Source organism: Geotrypetes seraphini, chromosome 9 (genome assembly GCF_902459505.1).
Source record: "Geotrypetes seraphini chromosome 9, aGeoSer1.1, whole genome shotgun sequence".
NCBI classification, from domain to species: domain Eukaryota; kingdom Metazoa; phylum Chordata; class Amphibia; order Gymnophiona; family Dermophiidae; genus Geotrypetes; species Geotrypetes seraphini.
The window spans coordinates 116,190,580-116,215,009 of NC_047092.1; the positions used below are offsets into that span (position 1 = coordinate 116,190,580).

At 46.1% G+C, this 24,430-nt stretch overlaps 1 protein-coding gene across 3 annotated transcripts in view; it reads left to right on the forward strand.

Moving 5' to 3' along the window:
• PASK (PAS domain containing serine/threonine kinase) overlaps nt 1-24,430 on the forward strand; it is a 514,076-nt gene that overhangs the window by 201,963 nt on the left and 287,683 nt on the right. For all 3 annotated transcript variants that reach the window (XM_033957505.1, XM_033957503.1, XM_033957504.1), the window contains one exon: nt 13,878-14,171. In XM_033957505.1, coding sequence (XP_033813396.1) covers nt 13,878-14,171 — 294 coding nt within the window. The remainder of the gene's footprint in view (nt 1-13,877; nt 14,172-24,430) is intronic.

Consider the following 24,430-nt stretch of genomic DNA (forward strand, 5'->3'; position numbering starts at 1 on the left):
AGGGGTTTTGAAGGGGGGGGGGGACCAAATCCTGGTCCCAGAAACCCTTAAATTTGACCTTTTAAATCCTCTGATTCTCCCCATAGGGAATAATGGACCATACTCACTGTGGTGTCTGCTATTCCAGTCTGAGTCAGCTTTGCTACAGCTTGCCTGAAGAAAGGGCTTTTCTGCCTCAGATTCCTGCTGGACACTGTCCTCCACTGAAGATCTTCAAGTTGACACTTATGTTCTTACTCCACCTCCAGGGAACTGCGCAATGCAATGGGAGATTAACACAAGGCCAGCTCCCTGAAACCCAAAGGGCTGTTAAACAGGGGCCCCACCTCTGATATCACTTAGGATCCAAGATGGCGATTTGTACCGGTGTCTGGTGAGACGCTGAGGGAATTTCCGCTTTCACTCTTTACAGCGATTAGATTCTTTGTCGGTCGCGATGCTGAAGAGACGGGGTAAGAGCGCCGCTGCAGCCTCGCAGCGTCTTGAACACCCCCCTCTCGCTTCAATAGAACATTTTCTTCAGCGACTTCAGAGGGAGTCAGTGGCGTCGGGGAGTCGCCCGCTGGACTCTGCGACGTGGAGTGACGCCGGACCAGAAGTCCTGGGGCTGGATACCACGCTGAGCCCCGACCAGAGGAATCCACCTCCCCCACCGCTGAGTGCGAGTTCCCCACGCGAAAGGAGTGGGCCAGAAGCTGCAGCACTCCCTGACCGAGAGGCTGTAACATCGGGGAGCCAGCAAGGGGAAGTCTCTATGGCTTTGTTAAGCCCAGAGATAGCTCCAGCGGATAGAGCAGAAGGAGGAGAAAATCCAGACCAACAGACAGAAGGCAGTCAAGGTGAGCCTTTTCAATCTTTACATGAGACTTTCTTTAAACATGAAAAGCCAGCTGAAGTGACTCTTGACTCAATTTGGGACTTAGTTTCTAAACTGGGAGACTCACTAACTAAATAAATTAAAGAAGGCGAAAAGAATATAAAAATTCAAAAACAGACAATAGAGGAAAATAAACAGGAAATTTTGAATATTAAAGAAAAAGTGGGAGAATTTGAAAATGAAGTTAAAACGATCAAACAAGTTCAATCTACAATAATAAAAGATAATCAAATTATTAGAAGAAAATTAGAAACTATGGAAAACAACTATCGTACTAATAACCTACGATTGTTGAACTTTCCTAAAATCTTATCTATAAACCCGAGAGAGATGATAAAAAGGTATTTTATGGAGATTCTTAATATTCCTGAGGAATCATTACCTCCTCTCACTCGAGTATACTATTTGCCTATTAAAGCAAGGGATCAACAATCGGAGGATAAGAAACACGAAACACAAGACCTTCAACAAGACTTGACAGCAATCCTGGAAACATCAGATAAAGATTTGGCTAAACCAGCAACTCTTTTGCTATCTGTGGCGTTGTTGCCGGACAAGGATTGGATTCTAAAAATGTTTTTTAGGAACAAGGATAAAGAGTTTTTGGGTTTGAAAATTCAAATGTTTCCAGACGTTAGTAGAGAAACTCAGAATCGCAGGCGTCAATTTCTTATGATGAAAGCAGGAGTTACACAGCTGGGTGGTATTTTCTTTTTACGTTTCCCATGTAAATGCATAATAAGGTATCGAGATAATAAATATGTGTTTTTTGAACCAGCTCAACTTACAGCTTTTCTGACACTGAAACGTTTGGAAAAAGAAGGAACAACAACAATAACTACAACAACAATACAATAGTAACATCAAATTGGATTTGATAATAGAATAAACTCCTCAAGCCAGTCACACGATACCGTTTCTTTTGTAGAGATTTAATAAACTGATTTCCTTAAGTTCACTCATATAAATCTTGGATCACAGTATAGAGGACTTGAGATTGTTTGATTAGAATTAGTCAATATTATATAAATGATTTCTTGTTATTTTGTGTCTGATCTGACAATCTTTCTGTACAAAATGTTTTGATTTTGTTAAACATTTTAAAATGATAAATAAAAACAAAACAAAACAGGGGTCCCACAGCCTGTGCTCAAGCCTCTGATAAATCAGCAGGTGAGCAGGCTCCCAGGGGAACAGACCCTGAGCCTTGATAAATTACAAAGTAGACTGGCTCCACAGGTACACCACACCAAGGATTGCGCTGTGAGCAGCGGTCCACCTTTGCGGGTCTACAACCTCTCCCAGGAAGAGTAGTCCCCAAGAATGGGGACTTCCTGGCACCAATGCCATACAAAAAAAGCAGAAAATGCCTGAAAATAAGAAAATAAAAATTGAGTTGAGCAGAACACACCTTCGCAGTTCGCTTGCAGAAGGAAAAATTGAAGAGGGCACTATACTCCACTTGATGAGGGTGGTGGGGGGGTGGAGCTGAAAGATGTGATTGACATCCTTCTGCAAAGTTTGCAACTATAGATGGATAACACCTAAATGACAGATTCTTCATTGATGTAATAGAACTTGTTTTAAGGACACAGAGGATAGAGTAACTGTTCGTGCATGTACCAATGCTGCAAGCACACACAAAGTTGGCAGTGATTGGAAAAAGCCTATATTCCCGATGTTTCAAGGCTGTACGTCATCTATCTGTGCACTATTATGCTAACAAGAAAACATGGGTAACTGAGAAACATTTAGTGATTAGTTCCATAACCACTTTGTGCCAGCAGCAAGAGCTCATTATAGAGAAGCTGAACTGGAAGAGAACTGTGAAGTTCTTCTGGTTCTAGACAACTGCTCTGCACATGCACTTCAAGAACATCTTGTGAAAAATAATATTTCTGGCATTTACCTCCTACCCAATGTGACATCCATATTACAGCCTTGTGACCAAGGAATTTTATGTTTCATGAAGATGAAGTATAAAGACTGTTTTCTAAATTGTATGCTTGAAGCAATTAACAGCAGCATAAAAATTCAAGATTTTCTCAAGGAGTTCAGTCTTAAGGATGCCAACAAAGCGTGGGATAGGCACATGGGATCTCTTAGAGCAGCGATGGCGAACCTATGGCACGCGTGCCAACTGTGGCACGCGAAGGCCTTGCAGCTGGCACGCGCAGGGCCGCCATCAGGGCAGTACTACCAGGGGGTGCACAGGAGAGAGAGCTGAACGGGGACGATGGGGGACCCGCGGGGTTAAATATAACTCGAGCCGCGAGGCTCGTCTTCTACTCCGACTGCCCTGCCGCTCACACAGCCGATCGGAAATCTTCCCCGACGTCAGCGCTGACATCGGAGGGAGGGCTTAAGCAAAGCCCGCCCTCCGACGTCAGCGCTGAAGTCGGGGAAGATTTCCGATTGGCTTTGTGTGCGCGGCAGGACAGGCAGGAAATAGAAGACAAGCCTACGCGGCTCGAGCTACATTTAACATAAGAACATAAGAAGCGCCATCTCCGGATCAGACCTTCGGTCCATCAAGTCTGGCGATCCGCACACGCGGAGGCCCTGCTAGGTATACACCTGGCTTATTTTATAGCCAACCATATCTTTATATGCCTCTCTCAAGGAGATATGCATCTAGTTTGCTTTTGAAGCCTAGGACTGTCGATTCCGCAATAATCTCCCCTGGGAGAGTATTCCAGATGTCAACCACTCTCTGTGTGAAGCAGAACTTCCTGATATTAGTCCTGAATTTGCCCCCCCTTAGCTTCATTTCATGTCCTCTTGTCCGTGTCAAATTGGACAATGTAAATAATCTTCTCTGCTCTATTTTGTCGATTCCTTTCAGTATTTTGAAGGTCTCGATCATATCCCCACGCAGTCTCCTTTTCTCAAGGGAGAACAATCCCAATGTTTTAAGTCGATCCTCATATTCCAGTTTCTCCATACCCTTCACTAGTTTAGTTGCTCGTCTCTGCACCCTCTCCAGCAGTTTTATATCCTTCTTTAGGTAGGGAGACCAATGTTGGACGCAGTATTCCAAGTGGGGTCTGACCATTGCCCTATAAAGCGGCATTATAACTTTCTCCGATCTACTCGAGATTCTTTTCTTTATCATGCCTAAAATTCTATTTGCCGCTGCCGCGCATTGTGCCGACGGCTTCAGGGTCCTATCTATCAGTACACCCAGATCCCTTTCTTGTTCACTTTTTCCCAGAGTTGCACCTGACATTCTGTACTCGTATTCCTTATTTTTACTGCCTAAATGCATTACCTTGCATTTCTCCACGTTGAACTTCATCTGCCATTTCTCCGCCCATTTTTCTAACCGACACAAATCGCTCTGGAGTTCCTCACTGTCCTCCTGCGATCTGATTGCCCGGCAGAGTTTTGTGTCGTCTGCAAACTTGATGATCTCACTGGATGTTCCGTTTTCCAGGTCATTGATATAAATATTAAAAAGGATCGGCCCAAGTACCGAGCCCTGGGGTACACCACTAGTCACTTTCTCCCAGTCGGAGAACTTCCCATTTATGCCCACTCTCTGCTTCCTGTTATCCAGCCATTTGCCTATCCATCTTTGTATATCTCCCTCTATGCCATGGCTTTGTAGTTTCCTGAGAAGTCTTTCGTGTGGAACTTTGTCAAATGCTTTCTGGAAGTCCAAGTATATTATGTCCACCGGCTTTCCACTATCAATTTGCTTGTTCACGATCTCAAAGAATTGGAGTAAATTCGTCAAACACGATTTCCCTTTCCTGAATCCATGTTGACTGGGTTTCATCAAGTCGTGTGTGTCCAAGTGCTGAACTATGCTATCCTTGATCAGTGAGGTCTATAGTTGCCCGGTTCTCCTCTCGATCCTTTTTTGAAAATTGGCGTGACGTTCGCTTTCCTCCAGTCGTCTGGTATCTGACCAGTTCTGATTGACAGGTTTGCAAGTTTTTGCAATAACTCTCCGATTTCAACCTTCAATTCCTTCAAGACTCTCGGGTGAATTTCATCCGGTCCAGGGGATTTGTCACTTTTAAGTTTGTCGATCTGGTAGTATATCTGATCTAAGTTCACTACAACTGTGGTGAGGCTGTCCTCTATTTCTCCTGTAAACAGTTTCTCCGCTTCAGGTATTGTTGAGGTGTCCTCCTTCGTAAAGACGGACGCAAAGAAGGAATTTAGTTTGTCTGCGATTTGTTTATCTTCCATGATGTACCCTTTTCTTCCCTTGTTGTCCAGGGGTCCCACTGCCTCTTTTGCAGGTTTTTTCCCTTTCACGTATCTAAAGAAGGGCTTGAAGTTTTTGGCCTCCCGGGCTATTTTTTCCTCATAGTCCTGTTTTGCATCCCTCACCGCCTTGTGACATTTCTTCTGTTCATCTTTATGTTTGTTCCAGGCTTCGGTTGTCTTCGTGCATTTCCATTTTTTGAAAGAGTCCTTCTTTTCTTTTATGGCTTCCTTCACCTGTATGGTAAGCCATGCCGGTTCTCCTTTGCCTTTAGTTCTCTGATCTTTAGAAATCCTCGGAATGTAGAGATCTTGTGCTTCTGCAATAGTATTTTTCAATAGGCACCATGCCCTGATCTATTGTTTCAAGTTTGTCCACCATCTTCTCGAGTCGTTTTGTTACCATGGCTCTCATGCAATCGTATTTACCCTTTTTAAAGTTTAAAGTGGTGGTTAAGGTTTTGGCATGTTTCCCTTTCCCGATGTCAAGTTTAAAGTTGATTACATTGTGATCACTCGTTCCCAGTGGAACCATGACTTCTACTTCTGTTATCGGTCCGGTGAGACCATTTAGGACCAAGTCCAAGGTGGCATCGCCTCTTGTCGGCTCTTTTACCATTTGCTCCAGGAAGCAATCCCCTAGCACCTCCAGGAACTTGGCCTCCTTGCCGCAGTTGGAGGCTCCTAGTTTCCAGTCTATTCCTGGGAAATTGAAGTCTCCCAATATAACTACATTGCCTGTCTTGCATACTTGTTTGATTTCCTCCATCATTTCTGAGTCAGTGACCTCCGCCTGTCCTGGGGGACGATAGTAAAGGCCAATTTTTGTATCTGCGCCATTGTGACCAGGAATTTTGATCCAGAGGGACTCCAGCTTCTCTTTCCTGTCTGTTGTAATCATTCCAGCAGAATCTATTCCTTCCTTAACATATAGGGCAATACCTCCACCTTTCTGCCCTTCTCGATCCCTTCTATATAGTTTGTATCCCTGTAGTACTGTGTCCCATTTGTTTTCTTCATTCCACCATGTTTCTGTTATGCCAATGATATCCATGTTCTCATGTCTTGCTATCGTCTCTAGTTCTCCCATTTTGTTTCCTAGACTTCTAGCATTTGTATACATACATCTAAGTTCCCTTCGTGTTACCTTTTTGGACCTTCTACTCTTGGCTGTCCTTACAGTTTCATTTACGGTATCCTTTACTGCTCCTGTGTTATCTCCCATGTTTGCTGTGTGGTCATCCCCTCCTGTGTCTGAGTTGTCTCTTCCTGCTTGTTCTCCTTTGTTGGCTGTGAGGTCGACCTCTCTTGTGTATGAGTAGTAGTCCTTTGTTTCTACGTCGGGGCATCCTGTTGTCCGTGCCATCGACCGGTGGTCGACTATCGGCTTTCCCCTGTCCTTCAGTTTAAAGCCTTCTCTATTGCTTTCTTCATGTTGCCTGCCAAAACTCTTGCTCCTTCCTTGTTGAGGTGTAGTCCATCCCTTGTGTAGTACTTGCTTTTTCCCCAGAACGCCGTCCAGTTGCGCACGAAGTCGAAGCCTTTTGCTGAGAAAGTTGCTAAGATGGGCTAGGAGACAAACGGGGAACACAAAAGGGGGAGGGAGTGCGTTTTGGACACAAGGCATGAACTTGGGAGAAAGGAAGGGAGGGAAAAGAGATGCTGAGGTGGGGGATGGAATGGGTTTTTGGACACAGAAGGCATGGACTTGGGATAGAGGAAGGGAGGGAAAGAGATGCTGAGGTGGTGGAGGGAATGGGTTTTTGCACACAGAAGGCATGGACTTGGGAGAGAGGAAGGGAGGGAAAGAGATGCTGAGGTGGGGAGGGAATGGGTTTTTGGACACAGAAGGCATGAACTTGGGAGAGAGGAAGGGAGGGAAAGAGATGCTGAGGTGGGGGATGGAATGGGTTTTTGGACACAGAAAGCATGAACTTAAGAGAGAGGAAAGGAGGGAAAGAGATGCTGAGGTGGGGGAGGGAATGGGTTTTTGCACACAGAAGGCATGGACTTGGGAGAGAGGAAGGGAGGGAAAGAGATGCTGAGTTGGGGTAGGGAATGGGTTTTTGGACACAGAAGGCATGAACTTGGGAGAGAGGAAAGGAGGGAAAGAGATGCTGAGGTGGGGGAGGGAATGGGTTTTTGCACACAGAAGGCATGGACTTGGGAGAGAGGAAGGGAGGGAAAGAGATGCTGAGGAGGGGGAGGGAATGGGTTTTTGGACACAGAAGGCATGAACTTGGGAGAGAGGAAGGGAGGGAAAGAGATGCTGAGGTGGGGGATGGAATGGGTTTTTGGACACACAAAGCATGAACTTGGGAGAGAGGAAAGGAGGGAAAGAGATGCTGAGGTGGGGGGGAATGGGTTTTTGCACACAGAAGGCATGGACTTGGGAGAGAGGAAAGGAGGGAAAGAGATGCTGAGGTGGGGGAGGGAATGGGTTTTTGCACACAGAAGGCATGGACTTGGGAGAGAAGAAGGGAGGGAAAGAGATGCTGAGGAGGGGGAGGGAATGGGTTTTTGCACACAGAAGGCATGAACTTGGGAGAAAGGAAGGGAGGGAAAAGAGATGCTGAGGTGGGGGATGGAATGGGTTTTTGGACACATAAGGCATGGACTTGGGATAGAGGAAGGGAGGGAAAGAGATGCTGAGGTGGTGGAGGGAATGGGTTTTTGCACACAGAAGGCATGGACTTGGGATAGAGGAAGGGAGGGAAAGAGATGCTGAGGTGGGGAGGGAATGGGTTTTTGGACACAGAAGGCATGAACTTTGGAGAGAGGAAGGGAGGGAAAGAGATGCTGAGGTGGGGGATGGAATGGGTTTTTGGACACAGAAAGCATGAACTTGAGAGAGGAAAGGAGGGAAAGAGATGCCGAGGTGGGGGAGGGAATGGGTTTTTGCACACAGAAGGCATGGACTTGGGAGAGAGGAAGGGAGGGAAAGAGATGCTGAGGTGGGGGAGGGAATGGGTTTTTGGACACAGAAGGCATGAACTTGGGAGAGAGGAAAGGAGGGAAAGAGATGCTGAGGTGGGGGAGGGAATGGGTTTTTGCACACAGAAGGCATGGACTTGGGAGAGAGGAAGGGAGGGAAAGAGATGCTGAGGAGGGGGAGGGAATGGGTTTTTGGACACAGAAGGCATGAACTTGGGAGAGAGGAAGTGAGGGAAAGAGATGCTGAGGTGGGGGATGGAATGGGTTTTTGGACACAGAAAGCATGAACTTGGGAGAGAGGAAAGGAGGGAAGGAGATGCTGAGGTGGGGGATGGAATGGGTTTTTGGACACAGAAAGCATGAACTTGGGAGAGAGGAAAGGAGGGAAAGATGCTGAGGTGGGGGAGGGAATGGGTTTTTGCACACAGAAGGCATGGACTTGGGAGAGAAGAAGGGAGGGAAAGAGATGCTGAGGAGGGGGAGGGAATGGGTTTTTGCACACAGAAGGCATGAACTTGGGAGAAAGGAAGGGAGGGAAAAGAGATGCTGAGGTGGGGGATGGAATGGGTTTTTGGACACATAAGGCATGGACTTGGGAGAGAGGAAGGGAGGGAAAGAGATGCTGAGGTGGGGGAGGGAATGGGTTTTTGGACACAAGGCATGGACTTGGGAGAGAGGAAGGGAGGGAAATAGATGCTGAGGTGGGGGAGGGAATGTGTTTTTGGATACAGAAGGCATGGACTTGGGAGAGAGGAAGGGAGGGAAAGAGATGCTGAGGTGGGGGAGGGAATGTGTTTTTGGACACAGAAGGCATGGACTTGGGAGAGAGGAAGGGAGGGAAAGAGATGGTTGTGTACATGGAGAATAGAAGAAAGGAGAATTTTTGGTCATAGGGAGGGAGTGAGGTACAGACAGTGGCATACCAAGGTGAGGGTGGGGGCGGTCTGCCCCGGTTTTACGCCCCAAGGGGGTGCACAGCTGGCCACCCTCCAGTGTTCTCCCTAGGCTGGCAAACTGCGTCTCTTTAGCCACTTGAGTGCCATCGCCGCCATTGGGAACAGGCCGGTGCCAAGTTCTCCCTGCTTTTCCCTGTGGGGCCGACCAACTCTCGCCACCCACATCAATTCTGATGTCGGGAGGACGTTCTGGGCCAGCCAATCGCTGCCTGGCTGGCCAGAACGTCCTCTCCGATGTTAGAATTGACGTCGAGTGGCGAGAGTTGGTCGGCCCCGTGGGGAAGAGAAGCAGGGCTAACTCGGCGCCGGCCTGTTCCCGATAGCGGCAGTGGCAGCCTATTCCCCAGTGGCGGTGGCAGCATTTTCCCAATGGTGGTGGCATAGGGGAGGGCAAGGAGAAAGAAAGAAAGGGGGGGATAGGGAGCCAAAAAAAAAAAAAGAAAGAGGGCTGGGTGAAACAAAGAAAAATGGGGCACGGAGAGAGAGAGAAAGACAGACATACAGAATGAAAGAGGGTATGGAGAGAGAAAAAGAAAGAAGGGGGCAGGGTGAAACAAAGAAAAAGTTTGGGGAGGGAATGAGGTCTGGAGGAGAGAAAGCATACAGGAGGCTGAAAAAAGGGAAGAAATATTGGATGCACAGTCAGAAGAATAAAGTGCAACCAGAGACTGATGAAATTACCAAAGGTAGGAAAATTATTTTATTTTCAATTTAGTGATCAAAATGTGTCCGTTGTGAGAATTTATATATGCTGTCTATATTTTGCACTATGGCCCCCTTTTACTAAACCGCAATAGCGTTTTTTAGCGCAGGGAGCCTATGAGCTTCAAGAGCAGCGTGGGGCATTCAGCGCAGGTCCCTGCACTAAAAACCGCTATCACGGTTTAGTAAAAAGGAAGGGGGAATATTTGTCTATTTTTGTATAGTTGTTACTGAGGTGACATTGCATAAAGTCATCTGCCTTGACCTCTTTGAAAACCCGCGGAATATAAATGATAATTAACATTTTCTCTGCGTACAGCGTACTTTGTGTTTTTAAAATTTTATTGTTGGTAGATCATTTTGACTTGGCCACAAAGGTAAGGGGGAGGGAGGGGAGCTGCTGAAAGAGTCTACCTTGACGTGGTTGCAGGCTTACAAATCTTTTGGTCAAAGAGTGCGGCGACAGAGAAAAGTATGTGTGTATTCGGCCCATGAATGAAATCATTAAAACATTATAAATTGCCAATAAATTGAAATGAAAACCAAAGGATTGTGAATCAAATTGATTCTCTGACAATACAAAGATTCCAACCTTTAAAAATGATGTTACATAGTTCAGGCAACTTTATAAAGAGTTTTTAGATACTAAAATCTTGTTATTAAGGTTTAATTGACGTGCTGGCACTTTGAGGAAATTCTTTGGTTTTGTGCGGCAGTTTGGGCACTCGGGCTCAAAAAGGTTAGCCATCACTGTCTTAGAGAGAGGAAGAGATAATGGTTACTGCGGATGGGCTGACTGCTTGGGCCATTTGGCCTTCATCTGCCATCATGTTTCCATGTTTCATTTATGCACTTGCCAATGCTTGGAAACATGTAACAAGTTTAGCATTAAAAAATGCTTCGTATGAATTTTGGCCATCAACAATGTTCAATGAAAATGAACCTGTAGAGGAAGACTTTGTGAAGGTTTCCATGTCAGTGATGAAACGCTGATGATATCAAACGTCATTGCTTATGCCAGAAGTCTGTCATCTGAAAATGTTAATAAGCTGGAGGCAGCAAATATTAATGAAGTACTGAATATTGACAAAGATGTACCTCTTGTGCATTCATTCAATGATGGTGAGATTGCTAAAATGGTGTTAAATAAAGAAAAGCTTGAGGATAGTAGTGATGATGAAGACCTTGTGAACACCAGATAATAACTCTCTAAAAATGATATGGTGAAAATGTGTGACCAATTAATTGCTGGCATGGAACAACTTGCATTTAGCAGTGAGCATGAGATTATGGCAGTTTAAGAGAGACTACTAAAACAGAAACATTTGTTAACTAGACAGATGACACGGGATGAAATGTATAGTATAGAGTATAGTGGTCTCTGGTAGGGGAGAAACAAAAAACATGACACTTGAAATCATCGTTTCATTAATAAACGAGTAATAAATGTTAGCTGTTTCACTAAACCAAGCACACAATCAACTTGAAAGTGAGTATGTTTAACTGTTAACTTCCTTCAAAGCATTGTCATGTAGTTTATGGCATTGTGCAACAGTTAATGTATTGGATTTCCTTTATGTATGTACTCCATAACGTGATCAGATTTGATATATATCCAACAAGCTGCTAAGACCTGTCGCTTCTATCTCTTCAGTATCACCAAAATTCGCCCCTTCCTCTCCGAGCACACTACCCGGACCCTTGTCCAAGCTCTCGTAACCTCAAGTTTAGATTACTGCAATCTACTCCTAACTGGTATCCCACAGTGTCACCTCTTCCCCTTGCAAAACTCTGCTGCGTGTCTTATCTTCTACCAACCTCATGTCACCTTCTCCTTAAGTCACTTCACTTGCTCCCTATCTGCCATCGCATACAGTTCAAGATCTTATTGCTGACCTACAAGTGTGTTCATTCTGCTGCCCCTCAATATCTCTTCTTGCTTCTCTCAACTTATACACCTCCCAGAGAACTCCATTCCTCAGATAAGTAAAGCCCCTTCCCTTGTTTAAAAGCAGACTGAAAACCCACCTTTTTGATATAACTTTCAATCCTTAACCCTACTCCTCTGCCCTCCAACTCAGCCTGCTGATTAACCATTCCCCTTAACTGTATCCATGACATCCTGTTTGTCTGTCTTGCCTGTTTAGATTGTAAACTCTTTCGAGCCGGGACTGTTTTCTTATTCTTTGTGACTCTGTGCAGCGCTGCGTGCATCTGGTAGAAATATTTAATAGTAGTTGTAAATGTAATCCCTAATTACTGTTATCAAATGGTCCCAGCACCATTAGCTCGTGCACCAAGTCATGATCTCCACTAAGGACTAGGTCTAGAATTGCTTTGCCTCTTGTTGGGTCCTGAACCAGTTGCTCCATAAAGCAGTCTTTGATTTTAGCAAGGAATTTTACCTCCCAAGCATACCCTGCTATATTTTGTAAGTATGCATACCGATAAAATGTTGTGTATGTGTACCACATGTATGCATTTTGAGGGCTTGATTTGGTCAAAATATTGGCTAAACTGTAATTTACATATGTTTTATAAAATATGAGTGGTAGAAATCTGGAATGCTTATCCAGAGGCTGTTATAGGGGAAAACACCCTCCAGGGATTCAAGACAAAGTTAGACAAGTTCCTGCTGAACCAGAACATACGCAGGTAAGGCTAGACCCAGTTAGGGCACTGGTCTTTGACCTAAGGGCGTAGTGGTAGCGGATTGCTGGGCATGATGGACCACTGGTCTGACCCAGCAGCGGCAATTCTTATGTTCTTATAAGCCCATATTCTATAAATGATGTCTTAATTTAGGCACCCTACTGATGCCTAACTGAAGTGGAAAACGCTGTTTAAAAAAAAGTAATAGCATTTTAAAAAATATGTAGGCACCTACCAGCACCTAAAAAAAAGTATCTGCATCAGAGCTACGGAGGCGCTTTATATTGCCTGATGGCACTGTAGGCATGGTTAATGCCAAAAGTGACATTAGGTGTTATAAAGCTCCTCCATAGCGATTCACATGGAAGGTAGGCACCAGAAATGTAGGCCTTGAAAATCCTGGCCTACATTTCTGGTACCTACCTTCATGAAGCTGCAGTTCTATAAACAGTGCCATTTCAATAATTAACATGCACTTGGTGGCCATTTTTTAGGTGACTGACGACAATGGCGCCACTTATAGAATCCGGGCCATAGAGGACATGCACACATTTGCATCTGCTTTGATGCCTATATTGCCTTTATGAAAAGTCATTTTTTCAACTTTTCACATAATTGTACTATGTAAAAATGGGCATTGTGTTTCTGTATGCTGCCTTTTTAAGCATGTATATCATCACACAGTTTTATAATACCTATTTGAAAATGCTTGATAAAATTATCCTCTCTGTTTATAATACAGTGGAACCTTGGTTTATGAGCATATTTCGTTCCAGAAGCATGCTCGTAAACCAAATTGCTCGTATATCAAAGCGAGTTTCCCCATAGGAAGTAAGGGAAGCTCGCTTGATTTGTTCCACCTCCCCCCCCTCCGAGGCTACCAGCGCTGCTTCATCACCCCCCTCAAACCGGCATCGCACCCCCCCGCAAACGCTCCCCCCCCCCCCCGAGAACCGCATCACACCCCCGTGCTGGAAGCAGCATCTGCCCGCCTACCCAAACAAGCTTCTTACCCCATCTGCTCCGTGCCGGTGCCAGTTAAGGAAAGACCCGCCTCTTACCTGGGCTGGGCCTTGAGCTTTTGCACATGCTCAAGGCCTTCTGGCTCTCGTTCTCTCCGAGATCTCGGAGAGAATGAGAGCCAGAAGGCCTTGAGCATGCGCAGATGCTCAAGGCCCAGCCCAGGTAAGATGCGGGATCTTTCCTTAATTCTCAAAACGAGTACTGTCCCGGGCGGGCGGATGCCACTTCCAACACGGGGGTGCGATGCTGGTTCGAGCGGGGTGTGCTCGTTTATCGGGACAGTACTCGTTTTGTGAGTTAAGGTTTGCGGGAGTGTTTTGCTCATCTTGCAAAACACTCACAAACCGAGGTTTGACTGAACTTGGTAAGCATATATAGTGAGATGAGTCATGTAAAAAGAATATGATCTCGGCATTTTTGTAGAGTAGGGTCCAGGGAATGTTTTGCTTCAAGATTTTTTATAGTCCAGAAAAAGTCTTAATTTTACTAGGCATTTAATTTATCTTTTTTTCTAGAGCATAAAACTTCAGAGGACTGTTGGCCGGACACGGGAGGGTACCACCTTTCCTTTGAGTTTAAAGCTGAAAGTTACAATTGCTGAATGTGAAGGAACCCAAGTTTCAAAAGACCAAACCTCTGACTATAACAGGGCTGAATCTTTTACACAGGAGGTCTACACTGCTACCATTTGGGTTTTCACCACCATCAGTGGTCTGATCACCCTACGGCCGGATGCAACCATCTATGGCATCAACAACAGTTTTGCTCTGATGCTGTTTGGCTATGAGAAGGAGGAGCTTCTGGGAAAGGTGAGAGTTTATATTAATATTTTTTTACTTTGAACTTTGTGCTTTTGATAGAAGGAAGGTAAAGCTGGATAAAGCTAGGCATATGTTAGCAGCTGGTGCTCTCAGATCCCTTCCCCCTACCGGTTCTTCTTACTGTAGGACTTCTTTTACTCTTGCTGTTCCAGTACTAAGCCAATATACAGGTTTATAGATTCTACTTTGTTCCTGACCTACAGTCATCTTTGCTATTCAGATTTCAAGTTCTATGCCCTTCTCCAAGAATCTTATTCATAACCTAGAGCACTCTACTTTTTCAGCATTGCATCTTCACACACCTCTGTCTGCACTAGTGCTGCCCGATTCAGGAAAAAAAAAATTTGATTCGATTCAGTCTATTGAATCGATTCAATTTTCCTGCCCAATTGGGTGTTTTTTTCAGACATTCTGGTAGGTTTATTTTATAACCTCTTCACCCTTTTTATAGCCTCTTCACCCCCTTTGCCTTCTCCTAACCACACTGGCACTGTGGTGTAAACAAAATAAACAAATAAAAAAGACTTTCTCTCTCTCTGTTAAATCCTAACTCGTGTTTGCAGTCTAACACCAGCTCTGGCAGGCAGTGGCGTACCAAGGGGGGGCGGGGAGGGAGGTCCGCCCCGGTTGCAAGCCAAGAGGGGGTGCTCCCAGCCTTGGAGTCATGGCCCGGGAACTTCCCATCTCATGGCCTGAACCCAAGGCTTTCGCCTCCCTTTGCGATTCCTCTTCAAAGCAACCTGCAGAAAAGATTGCGGGTACTTCAGCGATCCTTGCAGGTTGCCATAGGCCTCCCGAGTTGTCCATCTGCCGCGGTCCCGCTCCTCCTCTGACATTAGAGGAGGGGTGGGACCGCAGTCAGAGGGACAACTCGGGAGGCCTATGGCAACCTGCAAGGATCGCTGAAGTACCCGCGATCTTTTCTGCAGGTTGCTTTGAAGAGGAATCGGGTAAAGGGAGGCCAGAGGGGAACACGCAGGCCTTCCCGAGGGGAGGTGGAGGGAGAGGAGGGACAGTCCTTCGGGTGTAGGGGGGAGGTACAGGCCTTCAGGGGTGGACAGGCCTTCAGGGGGGACAGACCTTCGGGGGGGAGGTGCAGTCCTTCGGGGGGGGTGCAAGCCTTCAGGAGGGACAGACCTTTGGGGGGGAGGTGCAGTCCATCGGGGGGGGGTGCAGGCCATCAGGGGGGACAGACCTTCAGGGGAGAGGTGCAGTCCTTCAGGGGGAGGTGCAGGCCTTCAGGGTAGGTGCAGGCTTCAGGGGGGACAGACCTTCGGGGGGAGGTGCAGTCCTTCGGGTGAGGGGGGTGCAGGCCTTCAAGGGTGGGGTGTAGGCCTTCAGGGTGGGTACAGGCCTTCAGGGGGGACAGTTCTTCGGGGGGGTGCAGGCCTTCAGGGGGGACAGACTTTCGGGGGGGAGGGGCAGGCCTTCAGGGGTGGGGTGTAGGCCTTCAGGGTGGGTGAAGGCCTACGGGGGGAGGTGCAGTCCTTCGGGTGGGGTGCAGGCTTTCAGGGGGGTTCAGGCCTTCAGGGTGGGTGCATGTCTTCAGGGGGGACAGTCCTTCGTGGGGATGCAGGCCTTCAGGGTGGGTGCAGGCCTTCAGGGGGGACAGACCTTTGTGGGGGAGGTGCAGTTCTTTGGGGGGGGCAGGCCTTCGGTGGGGAACAGACCTCCAGGGGAGGGGGTTCCTGGTGTAGAAGTACACGGAGGGAGAGAGGGAAGGGGGGGTTCAAAGATACGTGCATATGCCAGACTTTGGGGGAAGAAATAATGGGTCTAAAAACAGAGGAATGGGTAATGGGATTTAGGGAGGGAAGGAACAGAAAGGGAGAGAAGTTGGACACAAAAAATGGTGAGGGGGGATAGAGATACTGGATAGGAGGATAGTTGGGAAGAGAAAGGGAGAGATGGTGGACCCTGGGATGGTGGGGAAGGAGGGAGAGATCTTGGATGAAAGGGTAGTTGAGAAAGGTGAATCTGTGGATGGAGATAAAAAAAAAAGGAAAGATGCCAGACCTCCGGGGGAGGAAAGGTAAACAGAAGTGGAGAACAGAGATGGCAGATTGATGGTTAGCACGGAGAAAGAAGAAAGAAGGAGACCATGGCAAGCAAGACAACCAGAGCCTGGGACCAAAAAGATTTGAATATTGACCAGATAACAAAAGGTAGAAAAAATAATTTTATTTTCTGTTTTGTGATTACAATATGTCAGATTTGAAAAGTGTATCCTGCCAGATCTGGTGTTAGACCGCAAACGTGAGCTAGGATTTAACAGAGAGAGGAAAAGTCCTTTTGTTTCTTTATTTTGTTTACACCACTGGTTCCCAACCTTGTCCTGGAGGACCACAGGCCAATCGGGTTTTCAGGCTAGCCCTAATGAATATGCATGAGAGAGATTTGCATATAATGGAAGTGAGAGGCATGCAAATCTGCTCCATGCATATTCATTAGGGCTATCCTGAAAACCTGATTGGCCTGGTGGTCCTCCAGGACAGGGTTGGGAACCACTGGTTTACACCACATCGCCAGTGTGGTTAGGAGAAGCCAAAGGGGATGAAAAAGCTATAAAATAAACCCACCAGGATGTTTGAAAAAAACACCCAATTGGGCAGAAAAATCGAATCGAATTGAAAAACAAATTCAATAGGCTGAATCAAATTGAATATTTTTTTTTTCCATAAATCGGGCAGCACTAGTTTGCGCTACTGTCTTAGACTTTAGGACCTGGGATTGGGGAGAGATGGCATCCTCAGTACTTTATAATGCAAGTGAAACGAGGATTTGGTCAGACTTTTGAATGGTCTGCAGAAGAAAAATATTGTATAGGCCGGGGGATACCATTCACAATGTGCTTTATAAGAAAATATAATAATGTGTTTTATAAAGTTTATAAGCATTGCTGGCCTAGCCGGTGAGGTGTTCCTAGTGGTGGTTGCAGCGTGTCAATGTGTTGAGAGGAAGAGTTGGTCTGGGAAATTCTGCTGAGCAAACTCCGGCCCCATTTCCACCCCCCAGTGGTTGAAGGAAGGAAACTTTGTTAACCTTAGCATTGACCTTCAGAATATGTTTGTAACAGCGCTGCTTGTGTGGCATTAGGCTATGTAGTGATCGAAAGAAAAAAAACCAGACCTTTGCACATTTTTGCACTATATGGTGGGTATATGAGGAGATTCACATTTCCTGCACAGCTAAGTCCATGTGAAGTTACATTGTGCTTTATTTGATATCTAGCAAGGTCTCTGTTTGGAAGGAAAGATCTCAGCTTAAAAATGAAGTGGCCAGAAGTTATGGTAAAAGTAGATAGTGTAGCTGGTTTTAAGAAAGGTTTGGACAAATTCCTGGAGGAAAAGTCCATAGTCTGTTATTAAGACATGGGGGAAGTGTCTGCTTGCCCTGGATTGGTAGCATGGAATGTTGCTACTCTTTGGGTTTTGACCAGGTACTAGTGACCTGGATTGGCTACCATGAGAATGGGTTACTGGGCATGATAGCCATTGGTCTGACCCAGTTAGGCTATTCTTATGTTATGTTCTCATCTGTAGGGACCTTTGTTTTCACTTCTTATTTTAATGTATTTTTTTTCTGGGAACTTATCAGTGTTTTTTATAATGGGAACAATAATGGAAGAGAATTAATGTGTGTGGAATGGGGGGGTAACTAATTTCTTCAGCTAAATAATTCAATCCACCTCAACCAGACATAGGAGAACTCACGCACCATTCACACACCCTCCAACCAAAAACGTCAAAAGAAAAAAACAGTTCGACAACCTTCTAGTCATTCGAGCTGCAACACTCGACCCCCAACTCTGCAACCTATTGATCTCGACCACAGACTACAAAACCTTCAAAAAAGAAATAAAAACTCTTCTATTCAAAAAACACATAAAACTGAACTAACACAATCAGAACTGTACCAAGGATCACCTGCAACTACTCCATATGTATTTCTGATGTCATGACAATTCAGACATAATTTATGTTATGTTATGGTATGTTTGGAATAATGGTTACATATATGAGATTCAATAAAAGAAAATTTTCACTGCCTGATTCTATTATGACCATTTATTCCATTTCATGGTTATTAAAAAATATATTTTTTTACATTGGGGGGGGGGTTGTCAAAAAATGATGGGCCCTGGGTGCCACATACCATAGGTACACCACTGCTGGCAGGATACATGTTTCAAATCTGACATATTGTAATCACAAAACAGAAAATAAAATTATTTTTCTACCTTTTGTTGTCTGGTCATTATTCAAATCTTGTTGGTCCCAGGCTCTGGTTGTCTTTTGGTAACTTGCTTGCCAGGATCTTCTTCTTTCTTCTTTCTCCGTGCTAACCATCCATCTTCTATCTCTGTCCTCCCCTTCCGTTTCCCTTCCCTCCCCCGGAGGTCTGGCATCTTTCCTTTTTTTTGTCTCCATCCACAGATCCACCTTTTCTCAACTACCCTTTCATCCAGCATCTCTTCCTCCTTCCCCACCACCCCAGGGTCCAAAGTCTCTCCCTTTCGTTTCCCAACTACCCTCCTATCCAGTATCTCTATCCCCCCTTCCACACCATCCCTTGTGTACAACTTCTCTCCCTTTCTGTTCCTTCCCTCTCTAAATCCCATTGTCCACCATCCTCTCCTCTGTTTTTAGACCCATTATTTCTTCCCCCCAAAGTCCAGCATATGCATGTCTTTTTGAACCCCCCCTTCCCTCACTCCTTCCCTCCATGTACTTCTACACCAGGGCCCCCCTCTCATGAAGGTCTGTCCCCCCTGAAGGCCTGCTTGTCCCCCTAGAGATCTGTGCCACCATCCCTAAAGGCCTACACCCCCCCTTGAAGGCCTGCACCCCACCCCTGAAGGCCTGCCTGTCCCAGCCTCTCCCAGCACCCCTGAAGGACTGCACATCCCCCCCCCAGAAGGCCTGCATGTTCCCCCTGACCTCCCACGCATCCATTTACTTCATTTCAGCAGCCTGCAGAGAGGATTGCTTGTGCTAGCGATCTCTACAAGCTGCTATAGGCCTTGGGAGCTATCTTCCTTCTACTGCGGTTCCACCCCTCCTCTGACGTCAGAGGCAGGATCGCAGCAGAGGGAACAGCTCCGAAGGCCTATAGCAGCTTGCAGAGATCGCTAGCACAAGCGATCCTCTCTACAGGTTGCTGAAATGAGGTAAATGGATGCGCAGGAGGCCAGGGGGGAAGCCGGACATCAGCACTTCCAGACTGACCTCCCCCCTCGCCCTCTAAAGGAGGAGCAGCAGCAGTTGGCCAGCAAGAGGCAGCGCTGCCGCTCCTACTTTAGGGGGAAAGGGGGGAGGGTCAGTCACCAAATTGGGAGGCCGATTTTTTTTTTTGTTTGTTTGTTTGTTTTTTTGTTTTAAATATATTCGAATCGATTCACCCGAAGTGAATCGGTGAATTGATTTGAATCATGAATCGGGCAGCACTAGTCTGCACACTTCATTTCTGATTTTCTATTTCCTTTGCAGCTTTGCAAAAAAAATGTTTAATGCAGTATTTCTGTGTTTTGTATAGAGGGCACTTTTCAGCTACAATCTTTTCTCTTCCATATTTTCTGTCAAGAGGTTGGACCAATTGTAAAGGAGTTTTTTTATGTTTGTGATCTGCTGTTTACTCAAAGAAATTTCTTCAAAGACTGACCCATTCCTAATTTTCCCTCCAGCCCATTCGCATGGGTTTATGCTTTCTTTGCCAGCAGATGACTGAAAACCAGTGGTTTGATGAGTTTACTCTATAAAGGTCCTGTACAGTCTATGATTGACCAGTATTTCTCAGTCTCCAGCAGACAGAGATTAGCTTGTACAGTCTGAGGTCTGGAAACACTGTGAAATTTGGCCCACCAGAACTTGGAGCATGTATGTAAGCAAGTAGGAGTCGTGAAGTGTACCAGCTGAAACCATCTGAGAGGCCCACCACCCTACATACATACCCCTCTAAATCTATCCCCTTCAAGGACAGCATTGGGTGAATTTATGGCTACTTCTACTCCTTTCCTTTTTCCCAACCTTTGTTTATGTGGGGTGGGGGGGGGGAGAATTCAGCATGATTACTCATAAGCACCATTGGTGCTTTAAAAAAAAACAAAAAAGATGGTTTAAAAATCCAAAAGGAGAACGCACAAGGTGCAGTGCTGCTTAGGGGAAAGCAGATTTAAGTGACCTGGAGGTTTGAGATGCTACCCGATAGACGCAAAGGTGAGTTAAGTCTGAATGAATTAAGGGTTAGTGAGGTAAAGTCAGAGCCAGATGAAGCATAAGTGGCTTAGCGCTTCAGGTCACTCAGTTTGTTTCAGCTGCTGTTCACTACAGCGCTCCAAACCATTGGCATGTATACAAGAAGGAACTCATTCAGAGGTCTTTTGACTTTGAAGGAAAAAAGTTATGTTTTGCAGTTGAATTGGGAAGATGTGTGCAGCAGTGATAACTTGATATAAACATAGAAACATGATGGCAGATAAAAGCTAAATGGTCTATCCAGTCTGCCCATCCGCAGCATCCACTATCTCTTACTCACCTTAAGAGATCCCATGTACCTGTCCCACATTTTCTTGAATTCAGACACAGCATAGGCGTCAGAAAGGGAGAGTCCACAGGGACCATGGCCTCCCCCCAAATTGCCAGTAATAACAGGGTCAACAGGGATCCTGCAAGCATAGAAACACCAACTGAGGAGGCGGCCTCGGCACTCTCAAGAGAGAGGCATCTGTGATGGCCAGCGTACCTTCTGGTCAGCTCTGTCTACTGTATCTCTTCTCCAACATCTACTTCTTCCTCCCCCCCCCCCCCCCCCTGTGTGTCTACCTTGAATTTTTTTGCAAAAGTTGCTGGACGGCAGAACCGATTCACAGTGTCACTCTGGTTCTGGCCCCAGTATCTGTTCTCCATTGTGGCCCACTCCAGCAGAAACAGGAAGTTGTCAGAGAGAGAGAGGACCACAGTAGAGAGAAAATGCTGGTGCCAGTGGCAGAGCGATGCTGTTAATTAGTTCTGTCGCCCTGCAACTTTTATAAGAAATTCAAGTTAGATATGCAGGGGTGGGGGGGAGGAAGGAGTAAATGTCAGGGAAGGACATGACAGAGAGAGCCGGCCAGCAGGTACACTGGGCGGCTGCCTAGAAATAAGGCCTCTAGAAATAAGGCCCCCTAGGAACACTGGCCAGCTGCCTATAAATAAGGCCCCTCCCGAGACATTTCAGATTTGGGAGAGGGGTAGAAGTTAGAGATGGAGAGATGTTGGACTCAAATGAGGGAAGGAGAGAGATATGTGAGACTCAGGAATGGGGTAAGGTAAGGAAGGAAGGAAGGAAGGAGGGAGGGATGGAAAGAGGTCAGATTTGTGAGGGACAAGGAGAGAGGGACTTGGGGGACAGCAGAGGGGGTAGAAGGGGGACAGTGAGAGATGGATTTGGAGGAGGATAGAGGGAGCAAGAGGAGGAGAGCTGGACATGGGGTCAGGGAGAAATGGTAGAAGGAGGTGAAGAGAGATGGATATGGATGGGTCAAAATGCAGAGAGGGAGAGATGGATTTGGTAGAGGCAAAATAGAGAAAGGGAGAGAGATTCAGGGGAGGGGGCAGAATGGGGAGGGAAAGATGGGATGACTCAGGGAGAGCAGAGAAGGGAGAGGACAGATGGACAGAGAAAGGCGGAGGGGATAAGGACTCAGGGCTGGAAAGGGGAGGGAGGAGAAATGTCAGACTTGGAAGAGGGAGTGGAAGGGCAGAAAGGAGAGATGTTGCACTTGTAGGATGGAGAAAGAAAGAGAGGAAGGAAATGAGGGTGGAGTAAGTGATAAGGAGGGGAGATGCTAGAAATTGTGGATCATTGTAGGAGAGTTGTCAAGGAGATGAGTGAGCAGAATAATGAGAATATGAGAGTAGAAATGTGGTAATAGGAAGCAGATAAAAGAGAATAAGAGGGTGAAATATGTGAAAGCTAGGGGATGAGAAAAGGAGATAGAAAGTTGATTAGATAAAAAGTGAAAAGGAATAAAGCAATGTTCCCTCTAAGCTGCATGACTTTGCACCTTTTGGTAGCAGGCCGTGCAGCCAGCACATCAGGACCTCTGGCATACTCTATTGCTGCTGCCTGTGGCTTTGTGAAGAAAGAAGTGCAGCTGAAAGAAAGGAGGAGGAGGCCTACTTGGATGTCTTACAGCTGACTGTCCAGGACAGAGGTATACATCCTTGGGAGGGGGCACGAGCTTGGGGCACAGAAGGGAGAAGAGGGACAAACTTGGAACAAAGGCTGGAAGGAAGGGAGGGGTATGAACTTGGGACAAAGAAGGGAAGGAGGGAGAGAGTGCATTGGGGCACAGAAGGGAGGGAGGGGCATGAACTGGAGACATAAGATGGAAGAATGGAGGCAGGATGGGAAAGATGCTGAGGTAGGAGAGGGAATAGAAAGGGAAAATTGTTGAGAATGGGTGTGAGTGAGAGGGAAAGAGATGGTGTACATGGGGAAAGGAAGAAGGAGGAGAATTGTTGGACATGGTGGTGGGAAAAGAGTGAGGTAGGAGAAATGAGGGAGAGAAATGTTGGATGTGGTAGTGGGACAGATGGAAAGGGATGCAAAAGGAAGGAATGTTGGACATGGCACTGGAGGGAATGAAGGAAGAGATGTGGCATGGTGCTGGAGATGGGTGATAGAAGGAAAAATATTTGGCATGGGACTGGTGGGCGGGAACAAAAGATGATGCACACAATCCAAGGGATAAGAGAGGGAAAGATGTTAATGTGGCAGTAAAGGGAGTTGGAGAGATGCACCCTGGATCCCTCCCCCTCCTCTCTCTCTATTTCCCTACTCCCTTTGCAGCAAGGGAGAGAAAGAGAGATGGTGGACAGTGAGAGAGGGAGACATTGCTCATGGGGGTGGAAGAACGAGGAAGAAATGCTGTGTAGGGGTGGGGAGGGTGAAAAGAGCGTGCTTTGTGTAGTTTAGTTTTGTGGTTACCATTAGGTGTTTTTAATAAGATATTATGTGTATATGAAAAATGAATGGAAGAAATGGCATTTACAATTAGTACTATTATGGGGCGGGTTTGGGTTGGGGTTTAGGGCAGAGCTTTTGCTCCCCCTTCAAACAAATAAGCATTCCACTGTCTATGAGACAGTGTTTGTCTCTACCAGAAGTCTATTCCATGCATCTACCACTCTTTCTTTAGAAACATGTTCTACTGGAGGATGGAGTTTACACATTGGGGGAAGACCCATGATTGATGTGGAAATTTGGAAAGAATCAATAGCTGTCCCTTATTACACAATAGTGGTTGTATTGAAAAATTCTGAGGAGCCCTATTTACTCCTGCTTATAGGGGAGAAGCAAGTTGGATTTGTGCGTGGCCACCAGTCTGTACTTAATGTACGTAAGGTTTTGACTGCTCTGGTGACAGGCCAGGTGACTGTAACACCCGGGTTGTTGGCCAGTCTGGATGCAGACAAAGCCTTCGACCGGGTGGAATGGTCCTTCCTCTTCCCTGCGATGTCTCGCATGGAAATATCTGGTTGGTTTTTGGACAGTTTACATACTTTATATGCTAGCCCTCGTGCGTCAGTACTTATCAATGGGACTCAGTCCTCCCCCTTTGCTATCTTGTGGGGGACCCATCAGGGATGCCCTCTCTCCCCGTTACTGTTTCTTTTATATCTAGAACCTTTATTGAGAACCTTGAAGCAGGATGTCCACATCACTGGCCTCCATATTGCTGACTGAATTGAAAGCCTTGGCAGTTGTGACTGCTGTCCTGGGGAACCCCTATTATTTTTTTCTCGCTCCCTTGAGATTCACCTGGTGACAAGTGTGTGCCCAGTTGAAATTAGATTTTCAGATTACACCTCTCTTGCCGATTTGTGGAAATGGCTCATTTCTACCAGGTATGACAGCTGCCGGATTTCTGGTGAATAGGAGGGGAAACATTTCCTATTTGTAACAGATCCTTACTGATGGGGGTACTCTACCTGCACTTTCCCAGTTACGCACTGCTCATGGTTGGAGTAGATTGAATGTATTTTCTTATATCCAACTTAGGCACAATGTGAATTCTTTGCCTTCTTTGGCGCTGCTTGCTACCACATATGAAACTCTGTCCAATGTTTATTGGTTAGATGGTCAGTTGATGGTATCCCTTAAATATTTTCGCCATTCCATGTTGGACTTTTCTCCTTCTTTAGATTATGCTAAAGTGGCCCAGGCTTGGAATACTGAATTGAAGATTAAGTTGCAAGGACATC